Below are 22,402 nucleotides of genomic sequence, written 5' to 3' on the forward strand. Positions count from 1 at the left end.
GGGACGGTAACTTGGGTACTGGGGTCAGGTGGGTACTGATAAATGCACCTGCTATTAGGGCTGGGACAGTAACTTGGGTACTGGGGTCAGGTGGGTACTGATAAATGCACCTGCTATTAGGGCTGGGACAGTAACTTGGGTACTCGGGTCAGGTGGGTACTGATAAATGCACCTGCTATTTGGGCTGGGACGGTAACTTGGGTACTCGGGTCAGGTGGGTACTGATAAATGCACCTGCTATTAGGGCTGGGACGGTAACTTGGGTACTGGGGTCAGGTGGGTACTGATAAATGCACCTGCTATTAGGGCTGGGACAGTAACTTGGGTACTGGGGTCAGGTGGGTACTGATAAATGCTCCTGCTATTTGGGCTGGGATGGTACCTCGGGTACTCGGGTCAGGTGGGTACTGATAAATGCTCCTGCTATTTGGGCTGGGATGGTACCTCGGGTACTCGGGTCAGGTGGGTACTGATAAATGCTCCTGCTATTTGGGCTGGGATGGTACCTCGGGTACTCGGGTCAGGTGGGTACTGATACATGCACCTGCTATTTGGGCTGGGATGGTACCTCGGGTACTCGGGTCAGGTGGGTACTGATACATGCACCTGCTATTTGGGCTGGGATGGTACCTTGGGTACTCGGGTGAGGTGGGTACTGATAAATGCTCCTGCTATTAGGGCTGGGACGGTAACTCGGGTACTCGGGTCAGGTGGGTACTGATACATGCACCTGCTATTTGGGCTGGGATGGTACCTCGGGTACTCGGGTCAGGTGGGTACTGATACATGCACCTGCTATTTGGGCTGGGATGGTACCTCGGGTACTCGGGTCAGGTGGGTACTGATAAATGCTCCTGCTATTTGGGCTGGGACGGTAACTTGGGTACTCGGGGCAGGTGGGTACTGATAAATGCACCTGCTATTAGGGCTGGGACGGTAACTTGGGTACTGGGGTCAGGTGGGTACTGATAAATGCACCTGCTATTAGGGCTGGGACAGTAACTTGGGTACTGGGGTCAGGTGGGTACTGATAAATGCTCCTGCTATTTGGGCTGGGATGGTACCTCGGGTACTCGGGTCAGGTGGGTACTGATACATGCTCCTGCTATTTGGGCTGGGACGGTAACTCGGGTACTCGGGTCAGGTGGGTACTGATAAATGCTCCTGCTATTAGGGCTGGGACGGTAACTCGGGTACTCGGGTCAGGTGGGTACTGATAAATGCTCCTGCTATTAGGGCTGGGACGGTAACTCGGGTACTCGGGTCAGGTGGGTACTGATAAATGCACCTGCTATTAGGGCTGGGACGGTAACTTGGGTACTGGGGTCAGGTGGGTACTGATAAATGCACCTGCTATTAGGGCTGGGACAGTAACTTGGGTACTGGGGTCAGGTGGGTACTGATAAATGCACCTGCTATTAGGGCTGGGACAGTAACTTGGGTACTCGGGTCAGGTGGGTACTGATAAATGCACCTGCTATTTGGGCTGGGACGGTAACTCGGGTACTCGGGTCAGGTGGGTACTGATAAATGCACCTGCTATTAGGGCTGGGACGGTAACTTGGGTACTGGGGTCAGGTGGGTACTGATAAATGCACCTGCTATTAGGGCTGGGACAGTAACTTGGGTACTGGGGTCAGGTGGGTACTGATAAATGCTCCTGCTATTTGGGCTGGGATGGTACCTCGGGTACTCGGGTCAGGTGGGTACTGATAAATGCTCCTGCTATTTGGGCTGGGATGGTACTTCGGGTACTCGGGTCAGGTGGGTACTGATAAATGCACCAGCTATTAGGGCTGGGACAGTAACTTGGGTACTCGGGTCAGGTGGGTACTGATAAATGCTCCTGCTATTTGGGCTGGGATGGTACTTCGGGTACTCGGGTCAGGTGGGTACTGATAAATGCACCAGCTATTAGGGCTGGGACGGTAACTCGGGTACTCGGGTCAGGTGGGTACTGAGTTGGTATCCACAGGACTTCCCGACCAGTGGTTAATCATGTGAGGATATTGTTTCATGGCCAAAATTATCTCGAACTCTATGGTTACACTATAAGTGACAAATGCTCACATTTCTTTTTGACTATGAACACATTCCTTCTGACTATATATGTTTGCGTAAAGATAAAACTTCAGTCAACTTCAGTGTTTGCATGACCAGATTGGTTTATAAGTGTATCTAAATACATTTTGACAGTTCAGTTCAGTCAAGCTTTTCCCAACCTCCAGAGACTTACAGCGGGTCCCCGAGTAGGGTCGGGTAAATGGGTGGTGGGTACCCGGGTAGGGTCTGGTAAATGGGTGGTGGGTACCCGGGTAGTAAATTTGAACTCATCCCAGCCCTACCTACTGTACATTGCACCCTACAAATAATTATTATCAAAAACATTTAGTTTCATTGAATATGAACTGAGTTTGTTTAGAACTGCCGGATCTCTAACAAAAGCTTGTTGTGAATGATTTTGATAAGCAAGACCCCCCGTCAATGTTCGAAGTGCCTAGAGTGCTTCATATGGACGGCGAATACGGTTACCGTATTCAACGTAATAAGCGCCCAGGGCGCTCTCAAAATTAAAAATAGGGGGCTCTTATTGGAATATTATTTTGGTGAAAAAAAACAGAGTTGAAAGTTTGTAAATTTCATGGTTTATGCTGACAACCTGAAATGTTTATATACGACAAATATATTTTTCCAGGATTTAATTGCTCATAATTAAGGGTGCATATAACACACGAGTGCGTATTATACACAAAAAAATAAGTCTTGTGTACATTGATCGGAAGGGGTGCTGATTGGGATTGTTCACAAGCCAAAATATTAGCAAATATCGCCGTGGGCACTTATTAGAGCGGGGCTCTTATTACGTCGAATACGGTATAAACAAAAGAGACAAATCATAGCAAAATTTCAAGGTCTTGAGGTTAAATACTTGTTTTGAAGCCACCCAGAGAAGGTCAGTCGAAACTGAAACACCGCCACCTTGCGGGCTATTTATAGTCAGGGTGGGGCTTTAAGACACATTACCCAAGTTTGAATCCAGTGTACTTGTTAAAATGTTATCTAACGTAACATACAAGCTGCAGAGACATTTTAAACTCAATGTGTCATGCTGACAGTTTGAACTCATACAACTAGCTTCCTGACAAATGTGACTAGAACTCACCTTCACACACTGCTACAACACTGGCATTCAGATGTCTCCACAGCCTGTTGACAATAGCGTCCATGCCGCCGCCCATTGGTGTCGACACCAGTTTATCATTGATACACATCCTTGTGATCTCCAGAGCACTGCACTGGTCTGCCAGGGACATAGTCGGAGCCGTCGTCTCGTGGCGGGTGAGGATCCTGTGCGCCTGCGTCTGGAAGGTGAGGATGCAGGAGTCGGCGCTGTTGCTGTCACAGCGGACCTGGGTCTTCATCTCCTTGATGGCGTTCTTCAGGTTGTAGTCGGCGATGGCCCACGACTGTGGGGAGCAGTCGACGGTGTTGTCGGAGATGCATGTGCGTGCAGTGGTGATAAGTCTGAAATCACAATTGGTTGTTGGTTGGTTTGTTGTTTAACGCCGCGCTCAGTAATATTCCAGCTAAATGACGGCGGTCTGTAAATAATCGAGTCTGGACCAAACAATCCAGTGATTATAATCATGAGCATCGATCCACGCACTTGGGAAATGATGACATGCATCAACCAAGTCAGTGAGCCTGACCACCTGATCCTGTTAGTCGCCTCTTACGACAAGCATAGTCACCTTTTACGGCAAGCATGGGTTGCTGAAGACCTGTTCTACCCTGGATCTTCACGGGTCTCTGAGATCACAGAGTGAGTGAGGTCATTGCTACTAGACATACAGTGTCCAACATATGACGCCATCAAGTTGCAAGGGCATATTCAAATCTCCAGAAATGACACGATAGAACAATGTTTTATCATGAAATAAACCATGCATTTTTCTTCAGTGTTCTTTGTGTGGCTATGTTATATATAGCAAGAGTGTTACCTATGTTGCAACAGTATGGCAGTGGGGCTTCTATCAGTCATTCCAGAGAATGCATACAAGTAGGACTGACCTCCACCTGCAGGAGGTACTTGGTTATCCCTTGATAACTTATTCTGCATGAAAAGGCCTGTATACAAGAGAGACTACTTTCTTAAACTGTATTCTACAATATTAGACTTGCATCCCTGTGAAATAATTGATAATGCCTTGCAACAACCCATGCAGTTTGTCCTTATGAAATATTCAGTTATTTCTTTCAAATGTATTCCATTGCACTCACTCGCAGACATCCTTCTCTGGGTGGGAGGATAACTCCTGCTTGAATGTCTTGACACAACCAGCGCCACCTACTGGGCAAGGCTGGGGGTTACCACAAAGGCTGGTGTCGTACAGCATACAGCGCTCCTTGGCGCCGTCACGAAGGTTGTTGAGACTTTTGACGACCTCTGCTGCATCTTCCTCCTTGCAGCCAGAGATGTTGGCCGCCACGCAGCGGATCGTGGACTGCAGAGCACTGGAAGGGAGATACATTCCACTTTTATGTGAGCAATTTGTTTGTTTGATGTTTAACAAAGACAGCTAAATGTTGGCCGCCACGCAATGGATGGTGGACTGCAGAGCAGTGGAAGGAGAGATACATTCCACTTTTATGTGAGCGATTTGTTTGTTTGATGTTTAACAAAGACAGCTAAATGTTGGCCGCCACGCAATGGATGGTGGACTGCAGAGCAGTGGAAGGAGAGATACATTCCACTTTTATGTGAGCGATTTGTTTGTTTGATGTTTAACAAAGACAGCTATATGTTGGCCGCCACGCAGCGGATGGTTGTCTGCAGAGCAGTGGACGGAGAGATATATATAGTTCAGTATGAACCAGAGACATCAGTGATTGCTATAATGCAGGATCCTGTTTGACAAAGAAACCTCAGCTCTAAGATTTTCATAACTCCAATACTCTAACATAGGCTTATGACAGACGTAGCACAAAGACCGTGTTATGGAACGGGGCCCTAACTTTATAGGTCGACTCGAATGACAAGTATAAAGTACTGGGGATCTATTTGGGTCAGCAATTCTCACAAAGACCTTCAAAGACACACATTGACAAAAGGATCCAAATGGGGGTGTATGATTAAGGGCATAGCAATGACCAACAGGGGAAGTGTCTTCAAATCTTAGAGTGTATGGACATGGCATACTTTCTGCACCAGTCCACCAGCAAATTATAGAGAATGAATTGCATAAACACAACACTAGGGGTCATTGGACAAAAGGGGGCATGGGCGGCCCGGTCATCTAATGTGGCGCATTTTGCTGTGCAGAGTTGCATCCCTTGGGAAAGCCAGGATTCTTTGATTGTTGGTTCAAATGTCAATTCGCCCTGATTATGTTTAAGAACCCTATCCATGATCATGGTTTTCACCAAGCTGTAAGTGTCTAGGACCTGCATCACTCCCAAATCAAGCTGACATGCCGTGATATAACTGAAATACTGTTCAAAGTGGCGTTAAACTCACTCACTCACTCACTCACCTTATTGGCAACAGGAACTGCTTTCAGTCTAGATAAATCTCCTTGACTTTAATTCTTTATATAAATGCTGGAAAACATTAACCTAAAAAGCCTTACAAGCATGACTTGCTGTTCTCAAGGTTGTTGCGGGGGTTGTAGTTGATGAGGTTGGTGTAGGAACCGAGGAGGCAGTTGAAGGCGGTGAAGACCTCGCACTTCCTGTCTGCTGGGGCGATGTCGGGGCACAGCGTCTCTGGCTCATCAGTGGGCTCTGTGTAGTCATCACACTTCCCGTCGACCAGGGCGAGGATCGAGTTGTACTGACTGGTGATCCGGCTCAACGCTCCGCCTGTACAGGTGGCGCTGAACTGTTCCACACACGACTTGGTCTCCAGGAATTGTCTGGGATAATAGCATACAGGTTTTTATTATCCACATAAGGTATGTATAATCCAAAGCTGGCTTCCATAGGAGATATCGCTTTGGAGAGATTAACCGAAATTTCCTGAGGAGTGATTTCTCATATTAATGAAATTGCACAGTGCTTGGCAAACCATTGTGATGTCTTTAATTCTCATAATGTAATGGGGGGCACGGGTGGCCCAGTCGTCTAAAGCGCCGCGATTCACTGCGCAGAGTTACGTCCCTTGGGCACGCCAGAAACCTATGATTGTGGGTTCGAATCCCAGTTCCTCCAGATTATGTTTCTAGGTTTGTCAGCACCATACCAGTGATCGTGGGTTTCACTGCAGTGGTAAACATCTGAGACCTGCATCACTTCGGGCTTTCCTCACTCTTTAAGCTGACACGCCGCGATATAACTGGAATACTGTTAAAAGCGGCGTTAAACCCAACTCACTCCTAATGTAACAATCGAATGACATCACTGATCTCTCTGCCACTGAAGCTGGTTAGCTGTACATCTTACACTGGTAACACTGCTTATACTGTGTACAAGCTAAAAAGTTGGAAGAATGATGACAGATTATAAATACAATCTCATCCTGTTGTCATTTAATATGAAAAATAATAACATGAGTTTTTATTGAATCATGTTGATATATTTGATATCAAGGGACAAGCAGGTGAGATTCTCTGAGTAGTTATCATGAAGCACACATATGACAATGATTTCTTTGACAAGGGAGTTTGGGGATAGAGTCATGGTTTTCCACCTCATTTTTAGGAGCTGAATGGTTTTTTTTTCTGAAAAGACAGCTAAGATTTTATTTAAGGCACATTTCAATTTCAACCTATGAAAAGAATGTTACAAGTTTCGCAATGTTCACTAGAACATGATATTAATACTGACTAAATGACACCGATTTGACTACGGACTTGTGACCTTCTGGATCCTACGCTATTCCTGTCATATCCTGCAGAGAACACAAGCAACATCCACATCGTACGGAAATTGAACCTGCGTCTTTAAAGGTCACTAGGCTACCCCCACTACACACATATACATCTGGGAATTCACTAACTCACTCACTCACCTACAAAATCTACTGTGGATCGATAAGGAAGGGTACCAAATTAGGAAGTTGTTTTTTTAAGACTAGTAAGGAGTACCAGTGTAAACTTTCTTTCTCTTGTCCTCAGAATTTGAAGCAAGTCTTTTTTATTTACTATGTTTACATTTTCTCTCAGTTTCAGTCAATTCCAAATTAAGCCTTGAGAACTGGATCAGAATTGCAGCCCTCAAATGCTTATAGTCAATGACTATCATCATCAAATTTTGACTTGCCCTCAGCAACATTTAGTAGTCTCTGGCTAGCGGACTAGCATAAATTTCGAATGCTAACAATCTTAGCTCAGTTCTGTATGTATCTCCATTCAAGTCAAGTACACATCAAGTATGGGTCTTTTTACAACCGGTCCATCCATCTTGGTATCAGGAGATCAAGGGAGATAATTCTACATATCAAGAAACATGCATACCTCTAGCAAGCACAATACCATGACACCTACTTGCAGAGGATATCCTTGGTTCCTGTGGTGATGTCAGTCTGAGCAACAACCACGGCCAGCTTGTTGATACAGGTGAATGTGTGCTCCTCAATACACATCTGGGGCTTGTCACATGAACCCTGGGATACGATCAGGGCTTCCGATACCGCCAGAGTCTGCTCAAACACTGCCTTCACCATGCTGGGGCACATGTTGGTCCTTGCCTGAATGCACTGGGAGGCCTTTACACGTTGGCTGAAGGACAATAATAGTCATTTCAAATATATGCTCATTATTCATACATCAAGAAAGTTTTTCGACGACCCACTGTAGATATGGCCAGTCGAAACCCGAAATGACTATGAAATGTCTTCGTTTGTTTGTTGTTTAATGCCACACTCAGCAATATTCTAGCTATATGACGGTATAAAAAAATCAGGCCTGGACCAGACAAGCCAGTGACTGTCATCATGAGCTTTGATCTACCCAATATGCAAATTGGGATGCATCATCCAAGTCAATGAAACTGATTAGGATGCTGAAGACAATTCTAACCCAGATATTCATGTGGCATCAGTATCATGGTGTTTGCATATTTCTTCTAAATATTATTATAACCATAGCTAGTCGAATGTTTTGTTTTTAAATGAAGACCTTCTTGGAAACATGCAGGCTTTCAACGAAAAAGGAAAACAAAATGAGAACCTAAATTCTTGTGTCATTAACATTAGACTGAATAATTTTCATATGAATTGATCATATACAAGGACCTTGTCAAAATGTTCTAAGCCTAACAAACAAAACCAACAATTGTGAAAAAATGTTTTTGATTTTATTTTTCAACATAAATCTCCCTGCTTTTCAATACACTTCTCATATCAATAGCACTTATCAGCACTTTTCCCATATACTTGTGACATGTCATCATGAATTTCTTGGGCAGTACTCTTCTCTAAAGTCCAAAACTTAATGACTGCTCGGTACTTGTTCTTTTCCATTTCTGAGTCCATTTGGTCCACTATCACGTTCAATGGCTGTCACTAATATACAAATGGCCTCAACAGACCAGCTACACTTGAACTACAACGAACAACTCAAACAATGTACTACATTGACGAGTTCACTTTGTTATGGTCCATAGTTGAAAGTTAGTCAGGCTTAGAACTGTTTGACCAACCCTCGTATTCAAACATCACAAATTTTTTTTTCACAAATCCATGGCTGAGGTCATCGGTGCCAAGTTGTTTTTTGGTTTTGATTTGTTGTTTTACGCGGCACTCAGCAATTTTCCAGCTGTATGACGGCTGTCTGTAAATAATCGAGTCTGGGCCAGACAATATAGTGATTGATATCATGAGCATCGATCCACGCAAACGGAATCGATGACATGCATCAACCAAGTCAGCGAGCCTGATCACCCGATCCTGTTAGTCGCCTTTTACGTCAAGCATAGGTGCCTTTTACAGCAAGCATGGGTTGCTGAAGACCTATTCTACCCCTATTCTAATCTTCACGAGTCCATTGCAGTGTGTATTCATGGACATACCTGCACATGTCCTTCTTGTCCTCCACAGGCAGGAATTTGCCCATGATGGCCGAGCTGAGTTGTTTCATCACGCAGAACGAGGCTTCTCGGATCTGACAGGCTGAATCTATTGCCACACCTGGATATAGATAATCAGAATGTTTATTTTTTTATTGATGTCTTTTGTCTACAAACACCTGACATTAGCATGTCATTCATCCTTACTATCGTGTGCAAATATAAGGGATATCCCAACATGGCTACATGCTAAATATAGATTCATCAGAAGAGTGAGTGAATTTAACATTGTAGCAGCAATTAATTCATTGAAATATTCAGTACAGTCAATGCAAGCATGTGTACATGAATGTTGTTTTATGACGTAATCAGTGATATGACAGCTGAACTGCAACTAAAAGTAAATAATCAAGTCTGCCAGGCACACCAGAGGTTGTAAGTAAGAACAATTCACACGGTGAAGGTGTGATGTTGTCTAATGAGTCTGATGACACATTGTGTTCCCAGTTCTCATGTCAGTCAGGTGACACATTGTGTTCTCAGTTCTCATGTCAGTCAAGTCACATATTGTGTTCCCAGTTCTTGTGTCAGTTTGGTGACATATTGTGTTCCCAGTTCTCATGTCAGTCCAGTCAGGTGACACATTGTGTTCCCAGTTCTCATGTCAGTCAGGTGACACATTGTGTTCTCATGCCAGTCAGGTGACACATTGTGTTCTCATGTCAGTCAGGTGACACATTGTGTTGCCAGTTCTCATGTCAGTCAGGTGACACATTGTGTTGCCAGTTCTCATGTCAGTCAGGTGACACATTGTGTTCTCATGTCAGTCAGGTGACACATTGTGTTCTCATGTCAGTCAGGTGACATATTGTGTTCCCAGTTCTTGTGTCAGTTTGGTGACATATTGTGTTGCCAGTTCTCATGTCAGTCAGGTGACACATTGTGTTGCCAGTTCTCATGTCAGTCAGGTGACACGTTGTGTTGCCAGTTCTCATGTCAGTCAGGTGACACATTGTATTCCCAGTTCTCATGTCAGTCAGGTGACACATTGTGTTCCCAGTTCTCATGTCAGTCAGGTGACACATTGTATTCCCAGTTCTCATGTCAGTCAGGTGACACATTGTATTCCCAGTTCTCATGTCAGTCAGGTGACACATTGTGTCGCCAGTTCTCATGTCAGTCAGGTGACATATTCAGTTAGGGACACATTCTGACAAGGACAGCTGGGGACATACTCTGCCAAGGACAGCTGGGGACTTATTCTGACAAGGACAGTTGGGGACATACTCTGACAAGGACAGCTGGGGACATATTCTGACAAGGATAGCTGGGGACATATTCTGACAAGGATAGCTGGGGACATATTCTGACAAGGACAGCTGTGGACATACTCTGACAAGGACAGCTGGGGACATATTCTGACAAGGATAGCTGTGGACATATTCTGACAAGGACAGCTGGGGACATATTCTGACAAGGACAGCTGGGGACATATTCTGACAAGGACAGCTGGGGACATATTCTGACAAGGACAGCTGGGGACATACTCTGACAAGGACAGCTGGGGACATATTCTGACAAGGACAGCTGGGGACATACTCTGACAAGGACGGCTGGGGATATCTTCACCGGGCATCAGAGACTCTAGAGACGGAGACACTGTCAGACAAGGACAGCTGGGGCATCAGAGACTCTAGCGACGGAGACACTGTCAGACAAGGACAGCTAGGGCATCAGAGACTCTAGAGACGGAGACACTGTCAGACAAGGACAGCTAGGGCATCAGAGACTCTAGCGACGGAGGCACTGTAAGACAAGGACAGCTGGGGCATCAGAGACTCTAGCGACAGAGTCAATGTCAGACAAGGACAGCTGGGGCATCACAGACTCTAGAGACGGAGACACTGTCAGACAAAGACAGCTGGGGCATCAGAGACTCTAGAGACGGAGGCACTGTAAGACAAGGACAGCTGGGGCATCAGAGACTCTAGCGACAGAGTCAATGTCAGACAAGGACAGCTGGGGCATCAGAGACTCTAGAGACGGAGACACTGTTAGACAAGGACAGCTTTGGCATCAGAGACTCTAAAGACGGAGACACTGTCAGACAAAGACAGCTGGGGCATCAGAGACTCTAGAGACGGAGACACTGTCAGACAAGGACAGCAGGGGCATCAGAGACTCTAGAGACGGAGACACTGTCAGACAAGGACAGCAGGGGCATCACAGACTCTAGCGACAGAGTCAATGTCAGACAAGGACAGCTGGGGCATCAGAGACTCTAGAGACGGAGACACTGTAAGACAAGGACAGCTTTGGCATCAGAGAATCTTGAGACGGAGACACTGTCAGACAAGGACAGCTTTGGCATCAGAGACTCTAGTGACGGAGACAATGTCAGACAAGGACAGCTGGGGCATCAGAGACTCTAGCGACAGAGTCAATGTCAGACAAGGACAGCTGGGGCATCAGAGACTCTTGAGACGGAGACACTGTCAGACAAGGACAGCTGGGGCATCACAGACTCTAGAGACGGAGACAATGTCAGACAAAGACAGCTGGGGCATCAGAGACTCTAGAGACGGAGGCACTGTAAGACAAGGACAGCTGGGGCATCAGAGACTCTAGAGACGGAGACACTGTCAGACAAGGACAGCTGGGGCATCAGAGACTCTAGAGACGGAGACACTGTCAGACAAGGACAGCTGGGGCATCAGAGACTCTAGAGACGGAGACACTGTCAGACAAGGACAGCTGGGGCATCAGAGACTCTAGCGACAGAGTCAATGTCAGACAAGGACAGCTGGGGCATCAGAGACTCTAGAGACGGAGACACTGTCAGACAAGGACAGCTGGGGCATCAGAGACTCTAGAGACGGAGACACTGTCAGACAAGGACAGCTGGGGCATCAGAGACTCTAGAGACGGAGGCACTGTAAGACAAGGACAGCTGGGGCATCAGAGACTCTAGAGACGGAGACACTGTCAGACAAGGACAGCTGGGGCATCACAGACTCTAGAGACGGGGACACTGTTAGACAAGGACAGCTGGGGCATCAGAGACTCTAGAGACGGAGACACTGTAAGACAAGGACAGCTGGGGCATCAGAGACTCTAGAGACGGAGACACTGTCAGACAAGGACAGCTGGGGCATCAGAGACTCTAGAGACGGAGACACTGTCAGACAAGGACAGCTGGGGCATCACAGACTCTAGAGACGGGGACACTGTTAGACAAGGACAGCTGGGGCATCAGAGACTCTAGAGACGGAGACACTGTAAGACAAGGACAGCTGGGGCATCAGAGACTCTAGAGACGGAGACACTGTAAGACAAGGACAGCTGGGGCATCAGAGACTCTAGAGACGGAGACACTGTCAGACAAGGACAGCTGGGGCATCAGAGACTCTAGAGACGGAGACACTGTCAGACAAGGACAGCTGGGGCATCAGAGACTCTAGAGACGGAGGCACTGTAAGACAAGGACAGCTGGGGCATCAGAGACTCTAGAGACGGAGACACTGTCAGACAAGGACAGCTGGGGCATCACAGACTCTAGAGACGGGGACACTGTTAGACAAGGACAGCTGGGGCATCAGAGACTCTAGAGACGGAGACACTGTAAGACAAGGACAGCTGGGGCATCAGAGACTCTAGAGACGGAGACACTGTCAGACAAGGACAGCTGGGGCATCAGAGACTCTAGAGACGGAGACACTGTCAGACAAGGACAGCTGGGGCATCACAGACTCTAGAGACGGGGACACTGTTAGACAAGGACAGCTGGGGCATCAGAGACTCTAGAGACGGAGACACTGTAAGACAAGGACAGCTGGGGCATCAGAGACTCTAGAGACGGAGACACTGTCAGACAAGGACAGCTGGGGCATCAGAGACTCTAGAGACGGAGGCACTGTAAGACAAGGACAGCTGGGGCATCACAGACTCTAGCGACGGAGACAATGTCAGACAAGGACAGCTGGGGCATCAGAGACTCTAGAGACGGGGACACTGTTAGACAAGGACAGCTGGGGCATCAGAGACTCTAGCGACGGAGACACTGTCAGACAAGGATGGAGAAAGTCTCACCACAGTCCTCCTCATCCGACCTGTCAGCGCAGTCAGAGGTGCCGTCACATCTGGCGGTGGTGGAGTAGCAGCTGCCATTGCTGCAGTAAGTTTCTCCAGCTGCACAAGCCACAACTGCAATCATAGTTGATAGTTGTCATAGCAACACTGTACAAACAACAAATTGTAAGACTCCAACACTATCAGTCAATATGTACGTTTTCGGTTATACATGAAAATATGCCATGTTTATGAACAAATCCAGCAACCAATCAGTAGCCAGGATGAGGTGGACAATAAATCACCTGGCACACAATCATGCAGGTAACATACTGTAACCACCCAATCCACATTATCAACCCAGCGACTATTACTGTCCTCGTAAACAATTATTTTTATGAAATATATTATACGAGGAGATACATTATATGATGAGTTACATTACACATGGAGATACATTATACAAGGAGATACATTACATGAGGAGATACATTACATGTGGAGATACATTACACGAAGAGATACATTATATGATGAGATACATTACACGAGGAGATACATTACACGTGGAGATGCATTATATGAAGAGATACATTACACGAGGAGATACATTACACATGGAGATACATTATACGAGGAGATACATTACATGAGGAGATACATTATATGATGAGATACATTACTCAAGGAGATACATTACACATGGAGATGCATTATATGAGATACATTATACGAGGAGATACATTACACGTGGAGATGCATTATACGAGGAGATACATTACACGAGGAGATACATTATATGATGAGATACATTACACAAGGAGATACATTACACATGGAGATACATTATACGAGGAAGATACATTATACGTGGAGATACATTACACAAGGAGATACATTACACGTGGAGATACATTTCACGAGGAGATACACAATATATGATGAGATACATTACACAAGGAGATACATTACACGAGGAGAAACATTATATGATGAGATACATTATACGAGGAGATACATTACATGAGGAGATACATTATATGATGAGATACATTACACAAGGAGATACATTACACACGGAGATACATTATACAAGGAGATACATTACACAAGGAGATACATTATATGATGAGATACATTACACAAGGAGATACATTACACATGGAGATACATTACACGAGGAGATACATTATACGAAGAGATACATTACACGAGGAGATACATTATATGAGGAGATACATTACACGAGGAGATACATTATACAAGGAGATACATTAGACGAGGAGATACATTACACAAGGAGATACATTACACGAGGAGATACATTACACAAGGAGATACATTATACGAAGAGATACATTACACAAGAAGATACATTACACGAGGAGATACATTACACCTGGAGATACATTATACAAGGAGATACATTACACGAGGAGATACATTACACAAGGAGATACATTACACAAGGAGATACATTACACGAGAAGATACATTACACGTGGAGATGCATTACACGAGAAGATACATTACACGAGGAGATACATTACACAAGGAGATACATTATACGAGGAGATACATTATACGAGGAGATACATTATACGAGGAGATACATAACACGAGAAGATACATTACATGAGGAGATACATTACACAAGGAGATACATTACATGAGGAGATACATTACACAGGGAGATACATTACACGAGAAGATACAGTACACGAGGAGATACATTACACAAGGATATACATTTTACGAGGAGATACATTATACGAGGAGATACATTATACGAGGAGATACATTACACGAGGAGATACATTATACAAGGAGATACATTACACGAGGAGATACATTATACAAGGAGATACATTACACGAGAAGATACATTATACGAGGAGATACATTACACGAGGAGATACATTATACAAGGAGATGGCACAAAATAAGGCAGCTTACCATCAGAACAGTTGGCTGAAATAAACTCCTCCACAACATCAATTGTAAGATCTTTTCCTCCAACACGACAAAGAGAATATGTCCTGAAGATTTGGCATAGGTGGTGCCGCGGTGCTAGTGTCGACGCACTGGTGAATTTGTCGAGGGAGGTCAGCATGTCTGTCATACATGTAACCTCTTGCTGAAGTCAAAATGGAAAGTACATGTGTCACCATACAACTGGACTCAGAGGAACATTCTGAGTGTAGGGTGGGCACTGTATGGCATGGATTGCTGGGACGTGTACACAGGAGTTAGAGCTGCAATCTCATTAAAATCAGACATAAGTTCTCACTGCCGCTAAAAAAAGATCTGAGGACATCCCATTATGGGTCACATCAGAACCTTACGGCGTCGTGTTCAAATGAAAATAATTTTTTAATTTGAAGTTTACACGATATACAGCTTTTCAAATGGATGAGAGGTCGGTCACATGACCGTGAAAATGACGTTCATAAGTGTATGAACGACACAATTTGACGTTCGTACGTTTTTCACGAGACCGTGTTCTTTAAATGACGTAAACACTGACGGACTACTTCCACATTCCCCATTTCCCTAGCATGAAAACACACATAAGCATTCTTTCTGATCATTTAGAACCTTTATTCTTGGTCTCAGCGTTTCAGTATACATTGAGAAATGTCAGAGGGCGTGACTGCATGATTGTTCACGAATATCCTCGCTGCGGCCTATCCTATCCTGATGAACAAACAATGAAATGCACATCTAAACTATCGTAGTGTCGACTCTATCCATGCCAAGGCTGACATTGACCGTCTCCATCAATCTATGAATTTACCTTTGTGTCTATTTGACGCATCTTTATTCACCTTTTGGCCCTCACTCTATGAAGGTTCATACTCCAATGAACTCACACAAAGTGAAGGTCAATTCTTAATTTCCGTACATCCATCCAGCATAACATCATGCAAATCTTACAAAACGAAATATGTATCTCCTAATTACATCGCTTGAACGACACAACGGACCACTGCACATATACTACATCACTGGGAACTGATGCCCACACGCCCTGCTCACCTGCTGAGATGTGCTGAGGGAGGTGCTGAAGGGGCTGGTTGCCAGGACGACAGCAGTGCAGGTGGATGTGGTCGGCAGCAGGACCTCATACAGAGCCGTTGCCAGGGAAATCTGGATGTGGTTGCATCCCTGGAGGTGTGTTGCCATGCAGTTCTTCTTTGCTGTCCGGATGCTATGAACAGGTGTGGTAAAACTTTTTATTTTTCTGATTTGGCATTTAACTGACCGAAGCCAAAAGTCATGAAAAAAATATAAACAAACTTGTTTAAATTCCTATCTTTGTCAGTCTGACTCATCGGGACCCATTCCAGATGTGGCCTCAGATTGCTAAAAAAACACTTCATCCACGTACTAGGGCTGGGACAATACACCAACTGTGCGATCCGATACGTATCACGGTACCTTGCTCACAATCCGATACGTATCACGACACTTCCATGAGCTTTTTTCTGTGTTGAGTGAGCCATGTTTTTCATAGACAGGATGGCCAAATACCTGGCACACTGACGATTTACAGTTGGCAGTGTCAAGTATGGCATAATTAATGAAAATATTTACGTTTTCTCTACTCATTTTCACTAGTAATTAGTGTTTGGTGTAACATTTATTGAAGAATACATTTATTGTAAGAATCAATACTTTTTACTTTGTGTGCGATTGTGATCGATACTTGTATCGAAAAGTAAAAAATCGCGATCCACCGATGCATCGGTGGATTGTCCCACTACTACCACTTACGTGCAATCGTTGGAGTCATAGTTCTGTATGAGCAGATCTTCCAGACATCTGGAGGCGCCGGAAAGGGAACACACAGGTCGAGCAGTACACACGTCACCAAATTCTAGCAAGTCTGCATCGATGTTACATGACTTGGCTAAAATGGTGTCACGATTAACTGCAGCTTCAACAGAAACCTTAGCAATCTGTGACGACAAGCATCCATCCAGATTGTTCCGTGTGCAGGTCACGTTTTGCAGCAGGCCACTGGAGAAAAAAACAATCTTGATATCAGTTTGCAGGGAAACTGTATGAATTTGGATATACAGTCAAGTCTTGTTAAGCCGACAACCGCCTCTGTGGTCTTGTGGTAGAGTGTCCGCCCGGAGAGCGGAAGGTCCAGGGTATGATCCTTGGCCGCGTCATACCAAAAGATGTTAAAAGATGGTACTTGTTGTTACCCTTTCTGGCGCTCAGCATTAAGGGGCTAAAATCAAGGACTGGTTGGCTTGGAGTCAGTATACTGTGTCTGAGTGGGGTATTCATGTTAAACAGCGGCATGGTATCTCAGTGAGCTAGCACTATAAACGGCATCAGTTAGTACCGGATGCCGGACTAGTACGAGCAGCTACACACACACACACATGCATGCATGTCGCTACATAAGTGCAACAATCTTGGAAGCGACGTTAAACCCCATTTCACATCACCTCACCGTTAATCCGACATGAAATGACTAACAGGAAGTCAATGTTAGCCCCTTAGAAAGCAGCTTTCTTAAGCTTTGCGGTACCAGTTTCAAACTTGCGACTTCCATTCCAGACTATGCTTTTTAAAGTATTTTGAAAAAGTCATACAGTCCATAACAGTTGTTTTGCGTTGAGGTTGCATGATTAAGAAACATATTCCGCTAACAATGTAACATAACAATATGAATATTTTTATTTTTTTATAACCTGTTTGTATCGTTATCTATCGTGTAGTTGTCTGATTTAGATCATGAACGTTGATACTACTTAATTCCTTTTATCCCACATACTCGTTAATCCGACATAATCATCTGCAACCAACCATGTCGGATTAACGGGACTTGACGTTTGTTTCAGAATTCTCTTCAGGGACGAGGTTGCAAAGATGATAAAGATGATCAAGGTAAGCTCACCTGATTGAACTACCACAAAACAATTGTCAAGGTCAAAGGTGATTACTTGTATTGCTTCTTTATAAATTGAGAAATTGGTTCATTTTTATCCCGAGTGGCCAGATATATATTTTATATGAAACCCTTTTCTCAAGTGGGTAATATAAGACCAGCAGAGATCAAATTCATACCTGCAGAAATTTTCGGTATCAGCTTCAGCATCTATGGACAAGTCAATGTTGCTGACACAGGTCTCTGCCCGCTTGAAGTCACATGACCTGTTTATGGGCGCGGAGTCACCACAGAAGAGCTCCACGGTGAGGCGGGGGCAGCTGTTGCCGACAATACCCCCGAAGTAGGCTGTGTAGCTGGGAAGAATGGTGGCATCTGGGCATCCGCTAGAGAACTTCTTCAGCCAGCCTAGAGCATTCTTGGTATTACTGAAAAAGTAATGGTGTGCGAATATTGTTTTAAGCAGCTCTTAGCATTATTCTAGCAATATCATAGCAGGGCCGACCAGTGATGGGCTTCCCAAGAGAAGAATCAAATCCAGGGCTTTGACATGAGAAGAAAACGATCTTGCCCCTAGCCTACCCATCAGTTATTACAATGTGAGGGCAGCTTGTAGAGACAGGAGAGTCGTGATGGGTTTACTGACTAAACGACTTCAAAACATTATTGAAAGTGTAAAATTTGTCAAACTTGTATTGCAAACATTTAACGTAAATAGACTATGAAATACAGCTTTGCTTAAAACAAAACTTTAATGCTCCAATTAAAGGTCGACAAAAAGTGACCGCAGTGTTCTTGGACTGAATACAGAAATTCATGTTGGCCTGCTCAGAGGCCGATATTCTGTAAATATTCCCAGTCATCTAAGGCTCCGTGATTCGCTATGCAGAGTTGTGTCCCTTGGGTACACCAGAAACAGTGGTTGTGGGTTTGAATCCCGGTTCGCCCCAATTATGTTTCTAGGTTTGTCAGCAACATACCCGTGCTCGTGGATTTCACCGAAGTGGTAAATGTCTGAGACCTGCATCACTTCGGGCTTTCCTCCTACATTAAGCTGAAATGAGGCGTTAAACCCAACTCACTCACTCACTCTAATGTTTTGGCTTTGTACAAGCGATTTAAAATTTTGAAGTCATATTGGCATTTTTGTAGCCATATTGTGAAGAGAACATTTGTAAACTTTATATCAAAATACAGTAAACTACAGTTATAACGAACCCAAAGCAACTACTAATTTTAGTTCGTTATAACCATAGATCGTTATAAGCATATATATATACAGCTTAACTACAGCAAATAGTTGGGACCAAAAAAGTAAGTTCGTTTTATCCGTCAGTTCGTTAAAAGCGTGTTCGATATAACCGTAGTTTACTGTAAAGTCGTTTTCATTGATTTACTCACGAAGTACAATTATTTTGGCCTGATGTAATAAGTAAGTGTGTTTGTGAAGCAGGAAGCTATTTCATATCTGACCACACATTGTAATACATGCTTGAACGAAACAAACAAACGCCTACCTGCACACGTCTTCCGTGGAAACGAGGGCGGAAGTGGTCAGTTGATTCATTCCTTTCAGGGACATAGTCACCATTTCAAAGTCACAGCCATCCTCCTTGTATTGTCGGGAGTAACAGAACTCGTCAAACGTGGACTTGGCGCTGGACATCATACTCAGGATTATGGCCTTAGACGCACAGTTGTCTACATTTTGGGTCACACATTGATACTTGGCCTCCAATTCCCTGGATTGAACAAGAAATATGCGGATAAATGTCGGAGAATGCATCGGCCTCAAGATATACAGGACATAGGCCTCAAGTTATACAGGGTATGGGCCTCAAGATATATACAAGGCATAGGCCTCATGAAATATACAGGGTATGGGCCTAAGATATGTACAGAGTATAGGCCTCAAGATATATTCAGGGTATGGGCCTCAAGATATACATGGTATGGGCCTCAAGATATATACAGGGTATGGGCCTAAAGATATATTCAGGGTATGGGCCTCAAGATATACATGGTAGTGGCCTCAAGATATATACAGGGCATGGGCCTCAAGATATATAAATAACTCACCAGATGCCTATTGTGTCATTCCTATTCTTTGAATGACATTGTTATATACTTGTAACAACTGCTGCTCAATAAACCATGTTTGTGTTGATATTCAAATTGGTATTTCTGCTAACCAAAGTGTGCAGTGAGGCCATTGTATTGTTGACAGTCATTTTGGAGACAATAAATGCGAAGTTTCATTAATGCAAACAAAGACCACTCACATTTTTCGCATTTAATTCAGGCTTATGTTAATTTCAAGATTTACAGTATGCAGGGTATGGGCCTCAGCACAGAATACAGCACTCAAATTATACAGGGTTTGGTCCTCAAAATATACTAGATAGTAGTCCATTGTAAAGATCTTACTGGATCTGACTGACAAAAAAATACAGTTTTTGTTTCAACCGTTAGGTTTATTTATTAAAATGGAAATTGGCCTACTGGCCTCCTGAATGCGGTACATATTACCATCTAACTACCCATGTGATCTGAGTTCTGAACTCACCTACAAGTTCCTGATCTGTCAGACAGTTCGGTGGTCGGGAGAGTCCAGGACGCCAGGAGATAAGAATTTGCACACTCTTGGGCGAGTTGCAGGTTGCAGGCATCAGTTTGTCGGCGTCTTCGGGCAGCTGCAGATAGAGGTGAGGTGAGGTGAAATGGGGTTTAATGTCACGTCCAAGATTATTGCACTTATATAGCGACGTGCTTGTACGTGTGCGTGTTTGTGTGGCTGCTTGTACTAGTCCGGACTGATGCCGATTTATAGTGCTAGCTCACTGATATACCATGCCGGACTGATGCCGATTTATAGTGCTAGCTCACTGAGATACCATGCCGCAGTTTTAACATGAATACCCCACTCAGCCACAGTGTACTGACGCCGAGCCGATCAGTCCTTGTTTTAGCCCCTTAATGCCGAGCGCCAGACAGGGTAACAACAATTCTACCATGAATTTGGAATTTACTCGATTCTGATTGGTCAATCAGAGGCTATTAAATCACAATAAACCCCCTCTGATTGAAACAGCTGGTTTGACGGCCGCATCACCGCGGAAGCTAAAATTGATAGAATAGTACTATTTTCAGTCATTGTCGGTAGGCACATTTAAATAATTATATCTACAATTACAGGTTACAAAATGCACAGATGCGGTTACTACAATATTCAAAGGATGTGTGGCAATACATTTCGTGCAGAAAAATACGACAGAAATCAACAAAGGGAATGTATTTACGTTTTGGAGACAACAGAGAGCTTGGAATTTTGGCGCTTTTCTATATACGACTGTGACGTCATATCTTTTGCGTCACAATGAGCGATATGACGTCATAATGGTGACTTGCGATGTAGAGCGAAAGCCTTGCGAAGCTTGCTTTGTTTTCTTTAGGGATGCCCACCTCATGTTAGCTTACCAAGTTGCCGTGATTATATACTTTCAATGCCTGTCATATGTTCGAGCGAAGTATTACGGTGTAAACAAACTGCTTGAGTATACACAGCACCATATTTTGTTCGGTGATTCCGTAATTCAGATCGATAACCCACTCAAAACACTGAACTCAACCCATGCCGCTTCACTCAGTATATTTGCTAACACCAAAAAGTTCGCGTTTGGTATGACGCTGCAGATCAAGAGGACATACAGGTAACTAAATGCCCATGTAAGAACGTCCATTGGTAATAACTTGCCATTCTGCTGAACTGTATGCATTACCCAGGAGGGCAAACACATCAGGGTTCATAAAAATAAAATGAGTCCTACGGTCATATCACGTTACGAGACAACAGTGTATTATTTGTTGACAGTGTAGACATTGTTGACGTCATACGAATCTTATTGTGATGTGTGGTCGGGATGACATCACAATAGAAACAACGTCATAGCTGAAGATTGTTGACGTCACTCAACAAATTGTGGTTCCGCAGCTGTTGCAACTTATTGTCCTTAAAGGTAAACACTAAAATTTGTCTCTGTACATCTTCCTCGATATTAAATAGAACATGATATTGGTGTTCATGTCATACTATGTTTACGATAATTGTGCTTAAATTCCAGTATTTCAACAATCGTGTCGTAAATGTAGTATGACATGAATACGAATATAACATCCTCTATTTAATCCTGATTCAGATAGTTTGGTGCAAACATACACTGTATGGAAATATGAGTACAGAGCAAGTTCATAAACTCTTCAAAGATTTTCAAAATTTTTAAAAGGGCTTCATTTGAGAGAGTTTCAAGGACTAGTTTGTCTTCTAACCTGGGGCTGGCAAATAAAAGGATGACAGTATGAGGCATGATCCACAGACCTGGACACACAATCAACCAGGCCACCACCAGTAACCACCTGATT

The 22,402-nt window shown here is 44.2% G+C and overlaps 1 protein-coding gene across 1 annotated transcript in view; it reads right to left on the reverse strand.

The window, feature by feature from the left end:
- Window positions 1–22,402, reverse strand: part of LOC139448341 (uncharacterized) — a 132,018-nt gene that overhangs the window by 26,608 nt on the left and 83,008 nt on the right. The window contains exons 53-64 of the mRNA XM_071229885.1: window positions 20,550–20,676; window positions 19,501–19,725; window positions 18,163–18,411; window positions 16,852–17,097; window positions 16,114–16,285; window positions 15,031–15,211; window positions 13,096–13,209; window positions 9,010–9,127; window positions 7,485–7,718; window positions 5,631–5,915; window positions 4,282–4,515; window positions 3,164–3,525 (exon numbers count right to left, since the gene is read on the reverse strand). Of these exons, the coding sequence (XP_071085986.1) occupies window positions 3,164–3,525; window positions 4,282–4,515; window positions 5,631–5,915; window positions 7,485–7,718; window positions 9,010–9,127; window positions 13,096–13,209; window positions 15,031–15,211; window positions 16,114–16,285; window positions 16,852–17,097; window positions 18,163–18,411; window positions 19,501–19,725; window positions 20,550–20,676 (2,547 nt within the window). The remainder of the gene's footprint in view (window positions 1–3,163; window positions 3,526–4,281; window positions 4,516–5,630; window positions 5,916–7,484; window positions 7,719–9,009; window positions 9,128–13,095; window positions 13,210–15,030; window positions 15,212–16,113; window positions 16,286–16,851; window positions 17,098–18,162; window positions 18,412–19,500; window positions 19,726–20,549; window positions 20,677–22,402) is intronic.

Source organism: Haliotis cracherodii, unplaced genomic scaffold (genome assembly GCF_022045235.1).
Source record: "Haliotis cracherodii isolate W230 unplaced genomic scaffold, xgHalCrac1.p SCAF_7, whole genome shotgun sequence".
In the NCBI taxonomy this organism is placed as follows: Eukaryota; Metazoa; Mollusca; class Gastropoda; order Lepetellida; family Haliotidae; genus Haliotis; species Haliotis cracherodii.